We start from the raw sequence: 6,997 nt of genomic DNA on the forward strand, positions 1-6,997 counted from the left end.
CCATATATTTGTAACATTGTTTGCAAGAAGTTTTATATTCGTGGAAAAGCCATGGTTAGGGTCATTCGACGACGATGGGTGTCTGAACGGGCCATTTCGAATAAAAAAACAAAGTGCAGATTAAAAGGAAGAAAGGAAGGATAACACAACAAGCGCTTAACCTGTTGTTTTTTTGTTTTTTGTTATTTTGTTTTTTTTTGGGGTTGGGGGGTTGGGGGGCGGGGGGGGGGGGGGGGGGGGGGGGGGCTACCATAAGACAAGCGAAACACTACCACCGACCGATATTACAGGGACGCCATACAAATAATTGTATCAAACTATGTACATTACAGATTCTGTATCCATCGTTGCACGGATTAAGGTTGTTTCATATGACGTTTGTCGTTGCTTTGACAATACCATCACTCCCCCCGAAATATTAATTAATGTCGACTTCACAACTAACTGGATGACACCTATTCAGTTATCACTCAGACTGACTACGTATAACCAAAGTGTTAAAAATCACACACAACTCAGAACTTCAAGGTAACACAAAACGAACACTATTTAAATTCAAACCGAACAGAAAACTAAAAAAAAAGTGGCCTGGAACATAGATAACGATTTCCAAGTATGCAATGCGTCAGCCATTCTCGTGACCCCATAAAACCTGCAAACTATGAAGGTCACACTAATAGAGGACATATCTGTTATCAGGATGATATCATGATTACCTGGACTGATTATTAAACTATTGGTATATATAGATCTCTTGTTAAAAATAAGATGATGAGACAGCCAAAATATAACCATGTCGAGATATACCAAGAATAAGAAACATATATGTAAGCTGTACAGTGTTCTGAGGTTTAGACTGTATTGGAGCACGCGAGTTTTGATTGTCGTGTCTGGACGTTGACCTAGGTGACAAACAGGTGTTGGCTCCCAGGCACTGTGCACGGTATATATATCGAAAGACTCAATCCCTTAGATTAGACCCTGCCGGACGTCCACACTTACGTAAGTTTGTGCGCACTTTGCAAACTTTCTTTCAAATAATAAAAATCCTTTTATTATCTGATTGTCAGGTAAAATTTACTATCAAAGCTAAGAATTTAATATAAAAAAGGTAAAATTTCCATCATCTGATTTGTGGTCAAATTATTGATTTTGCTCATAATTCGATTTTCTTGTTGTGATTCTGTTTTCAATGCATATTTCATATTTGATCCAAGTCAAATTATTGTGCCAATAAATAACAAATATGATCGCATATACACCTGATTATTTTACAAATAAGAATGTGATTAGAGATAGCATGTATTACAACATTAACAATAATTCGGCAATTACATTTAAGATGTTGCAATAGCAATTTCTCATGGACATACATGTACTACAATATAACTAGTCCAATTAATCGTCGACATTGTCCACAAGTGACCTTTTTGAGTTAATGAAACCATTTCTATCCGGCTATTGTCGAAAGAAAGATAACTCTACCTACATTGTACTGCTATATGATTACCAGACAGATTGAAGCAGATTCTTTAATACGAGTATCATTTTATGGTGTTTAAGGTCCATCAAATCTGCATATGTTTTTTTCTCTCGTGACCTATCTGACTTAGTATAGACTCACAATGGATTCAGTAGTAATAAATAAACGGGATTACCTGACTTAGTGTCATTCCTCTTGGCTAAGCTGTGCTTTTGAATACAAATTGTATTTTTCGAAGCGAACTGGCAGCTAACCAAGTTTGTAATTACAACATACTCGGTCTTTTTTACGATATTGCTATCTTTGTAGGCATTTTAATCTCGCACGGGGCTCTACTCTTCAACTCATTGAAACTATTTAAGTTTTATCATAATGACATGTATTCATGCCATCTAAAGAGGTATTTTTTTTATGTTTTATCTATTATTTAATGACATATCTTATAGTGCTATTCGACTGTTTTACAATCCTTCTTGTTACATCTTCCAATTTTTTACAAGAATGGACAGATTCTATGCACCCTGCTTGTTGGTGTAATAGGCAAGAATTTATCACATTTTTGCTTGTGACTGATTATCATAAACACAGACACATTTCTTGGCTGACTTTCATAGCACCTCGCAATTACTTCAAATTGCTGTTACCATCTTAAATGCATATTAATCAGTGTTACCCTGACCCTAAATATAGAATATTCTGATACCCCAAATTTTGTCCATTTTCTGTAAGATTTTAAACAGAAATACATATAATTTACATAAGTCATGATACATTCCATGTGTCGTGTGATCGGTCGAGGTCCAAATCATGCAAAAATGTAATATGGCTTGTGACCATGTAACATATGGCATTTCAGTTTAATGGAACTAAATAAACGTCACGCCTCAACATTCTTCATGTGACTATACCCTGTAATGCGTCAAAAAAACTCAGTAGTTTCCTTAATAATCTGAGTGTGTTGTTTCCCGGTGTTGGTTTCGTCTGCGTTTTACTCGTATTAACATGTGTTCACCAGTTATATATATGTTGCAGACCATGAAGATTTTCCTCCTTGCTTTCCTGTTGGCTGGAGCCAGCGCCGGCTTCTTGGACTCATTACAAGGAGCCTTGACCAGTGTTAAGGACACCTTGACGTCGACAGCTTCCTCCACACTCAGCACACTCACAAGTGGCAATGTGGGTGACATATTGACTCACGTAGTTCTTCCAGGTAAAGGAACACGTCCCATTTATATATAATATTTGATCAATTTGAGTCAATTACATGTAACTCCATGATTAGGACAGTGTTACCATTGGTACAGTGAACCTAGGATATTCTTCATTTTAAGTCTATTAATACCTGCTTGGATGTAATAACAACTTAACAAGATGTGTAATTTCATTATGATCACACTTTAAAAGTCGCACATACCAAAATATTGACAAATGACGCAGATTTGTCGTAATCTAGAAAATGACACAAAACACCGACAAGTTCTAACTAAAATTGAACAGTCTAAAAGAATTTCCAGATCTGCAGTTTATGCAATAGTTGGAACGTCCGTCGATCAACATTGATTTACGGGGTGTAGGAATACTGATGAATATCCTTAGCTACTGCGGGGTTGTTAGCAAAAACAAACTGAGTTTATAAAATGTAACATTTAACTTAACTGTTAGTATGTTTATCATTGCCTGCTTCCTTTTCCCAGTCGCTGAACATGCAGCTATCGCCGCTGTTTTGGGAAAACGTGAACATCCGTAAGTAATATAGTTTTGTTTCGTTCAATCTGTTCTATTACGAATAAAATTACAGTCATTTCTCCTAGCGAATGACGATATATTTTGTAGTGACCACCAAACCGATCATTGTCTTGACCCTCGCAAACATGCTTCAACACATGTATTCGATTGATTTTACTAATTCATTTAAAGGGGAATTCCTTCGTTCAAACGGCAAATACGAGTTGCACGGTAATTTATCAGATTTTTAAATAAAGGAAGCTTACACTCATATTTGTGACTAACTATGATGGAATAAATATCACATCTGTACATACTATCCTCAAAACTCTGCCGCCGTGCATTCGCACTTGAATATACCGCCATGCCTTCTTCTCTTCATTTAGATATCATATGATATCACAAACAACCGTAAACAAATCACAGCATGGCGAGGGATATAGGTGTGTCGTTTTTGTTCAGTTATTTATGCACCGCTAATAAATGAAAAAATGAAAAAGATTCTCAAAAGCATTGAAAATATTAAACACAAAAATGAACTTAGTCGTGCAAAATGTTGCATGGAAATGTGATTCTAAAACGAACTCGTTTGCAACGCCTGCTTTGATTAAATACGGACCATGTTCTGATATCCGATAGAACCATAGCATCAATCGTGTTAAGCCCCGCCCATCGCGCTTAAGCCATGCCCCGTTCCTAACCAAAACAATATGGCTTCAAGCTTGTCTCATAGCGAAATCAATCGCTCCGAAACATTTATGATTAAGAAAAAGGCAATATTCTCACATTATCAAAGGTAAAGCTGCCGTAAATCAGAAACCGATGCAACGTCCGGAACAAATCATCACCCCCTTCACAATCAGCTGGTTCGTCAGACCCAACAACAAAACACATGACTTTGCCCTCAGGCGTCTGGCGTCACACAACAGAGTTAACTTACATCAGTCTCAAAACTCTCAAAACCACACAGGACAATTTGCGATTAATAATTCCAATGTCAGTTTTTTATCATCATCATACCTGAAATATTTATCTGTTAAGTAAGAACACCTTATTAGTTACTGTTTTTGTATGGCTAGGACCCGTTATTTGCTACAAATGTCAGGTCACTGTATCCGCGTAGCAGACACATAAACAAAAAATACAGTACTAAATAGAATATATATTTTGTTGAATGAATTAAACAAAAAAAGTCGATATTGTTCTTGTCGTCATTTATTGATCGCAAAGTTCATTCCGTCCGAGTGTAGGCATCGAGCCAATCAATATTCGAAATAAAATGGAACAAGTGCACGAACTCCACGTAACGGTATATTGTATAGAAACATATCAACACTGATTTTGTAAAAACACACATATCACTATGGATACTGCAGAGTAAAACATGTACAGTATATACAATTATTTACATACAGAACGATATGATTCTTCCCGAGTAATACAAAAATTTGACTCTGAATCATAAGATCTTTCGTGATAAATTTTGAAAACAAATTGACATGGCACGGGGTCACTATAGGCCAAAGGGGAACCTGGATGAATGCTAAATTGTGAAATATTAAAGTTTTTTTTTTTTTTTTTTTATCTTATTTAGACATGAGCCAACCGTCCAGGAAGTGCTGAGTCACGGTGCCCAGGCTGTAGAACATGTACTCGGACTGTACGCCACAGACCTTCAACACTTCCACGAGCAGATCGCCAGCCTTGATTACCTGAAGGGTGATGTAAACCAGTTCTTCGCTGACATGCAACACTCAAAACGTAAGGACTACATTATCGGGGAAATCATTATCTAATCCTATATATACACGATACAATTAACTGTATTCAGTGAGCAATTAGCTGGAACACATCCAAATGGTAGGCAGTGTCCATTTTTTCCAGGATATGGTAATGCCTATAATATATCAACGTATAATATTATAACAATCACGTGTACGGTCACACCAATCCACGTGCTAAATCTGACAGTAACGGACCAAACATACGTTATGTTAAAACTAGTCATATGTATTACCATTAAACAATACGCCATTGTTACATGATTACAGTGGTCCACAACACTGCGCTGGACAACATTGTGACAAGTGTACAACAGGCTTTGGCCAGCCACCATAAGAGGCAGGCTGCAGACAACGGTATCCTCTCTGGACTCTCCGGACTTTTCAGCTCCACCGTTGACAAGCTGAAGGAGGTAAACTTCAAAATATATTTTTTTGGCTATCTTATTTTTCAAAACCGACCAGAATCATTACAGTTAGTCGGCACTATCTCAGGATACTTTCTAACATATTTCAAGTAAAACCCCATTGATGAAACTGGAGAAATCTGGTGGGCAACGATCGATAAACTTATTATAGGTCAACCCTTTCAGGTCAGATAAGTGACACATCCAATCAACTGGATAATGATATCACATTTTGGCAGAAAGAAACCTAATTCAAATAGTATTGTTATCGTTATGGTACAATAGTTACTGCATTGATTCGGAGCTTTATATTCCTGTTTCGAAGTGCAAAAGGTTCAGGTGTTTAATGAATAGGCGAGGTTAGAATTTTAATAACAATTTTGGTAAATGTTTTATATACATGCATAAAGTAAATGTTGAAAATGAAATAAAAGACGGCTCAGTAACTATAGGTTGATTTGTTGGTTGGTTAAGTCATTTTATTATCGTATTACTTTTATTGTCAGACGTTTAACGGCGTCCAAACAACACTCGCCGGTGGGTCGACAGGCATTCTGGGGGCTTTGTCTGGTCATCTATCACATCTGACCGAATCACTCGGTCACATCAAGGAAACCGGTGCAGCTCTTCTTGCCAGTGGTCAAGAGACATTGGCCAACTTGCAACACTCAGCCGGTACCCTGATCAGTAAGTATCATGTCTAATTTCTAGTATGTGGTCGATAGATGTAAGGTGACGTTCAGTAAGTACTATGACCAGTACGTACCTCACCATCGGCCTTAAGCACTAGTATGTGATGGAATCAACATTTAAAATAACGCTGAGAGTACAGTAAAATGGTATTTAATAATGAATTCTAAACGGCCCCTTGAAACTATAAAGGTCATAATGGCAAACGTATGTTGATTTTAATTTGCGAATTTATCAGTCTGTACAAAAGATGTTTGTTCTTTGGGTTTTGTCTGGTCTGTTCATTCACCCTAGTCCTGCTTATGCTCTAGCCTGATCTCCAAATGAGCTTGTTGTATGATCTTTTTATTAGATAGCCGAATGGAATGTCATGCAAGAACGCAAATATGATACATTATTTCAATATCTTGATAAATGTACTATGTACCGTCGTGCCATTGTCATCGGACACGATATGCAATTGTCGTGTTGTTATGGAAGAACTGATATAATCTGACTTGCCAGGTTGTTTATTACGTTGTGTATTCGTTTATAGGCCAGGCCCATGCTGGAGTACAAGGCCAGGCAGCCCAGGCACTTGATACCCTCCTTCATCCCAACCTTGGCTCCTAGACTTGTCAACCATTCAATGTACATATGTAATAAACATACCAATGTCTCACTTGTTTTGTTTGTTTGTCACATTTATAAGCAATGCAGATTTTTCTCAAACCATCTTTAAACAATTCCGAAAATCACACCGCAAATATATCAAAATGCGATCCTTATCATTTTGTCAGTCTCCAGAAATTTCTTCAATGTTTCCCTTCGTAATATCTCTATTGAAACTGTCATATAGTTTACCTCCAGTAGAGCGTTTGGCCAATGAGGAAGGTTTGGTGCTCTGTACCATGACCGAGACAGACTGTAAA

The 6,997-nt window shown here is 37.3% G+C and overlaps 1 protein-coding gene across 1 annotated transcript; it reads left to right on the plus strand.

Moving 5' to 3' along the window:
* Window positions 1–882: 882 nt before the first annotated feature.
* LOC117342394 lies at window positions 883–6,747 on the plus strand. Its single transcript, XM_033904553.1, has 7 exons — window positions 883–1,002; window positions 2,516–2,693; window positions 3,178–3,226; window positions 4,803–4,969; window positions 5,260–5,402; window positions 5,903–6,083; window positions 6,622–6,747. The coding sequence occupies exons 2-7, from the start codon at window positions 2,519–2,521 to the stop codon at window positions 6,696–6,698; spliced, it is 792 nt and encodes a 263-aa protein (XP_033760444.1). The 5' UTR covers window positions 883–1,002; window positions 2,516–2,518; the 3' UTR covers window positions 6,699–6,747.
* The last annotated feature ends 250 nt before the right edge of the window (window positions 6,748–6,997 follow it).

The sequence above is a fragment of the Pecten maximus genome, chromosome 14 (genome assembly GCF_902652985.1).
Source record: "Pecten maximus chromosome 14, xPecMax1.1, whole genome shotgun sequence".
NCBI lineage: Eukaryota > Metazoa > Mollusca > Bivalvia > Pectinida > Pectinidae > Pecten > Pecten maximus.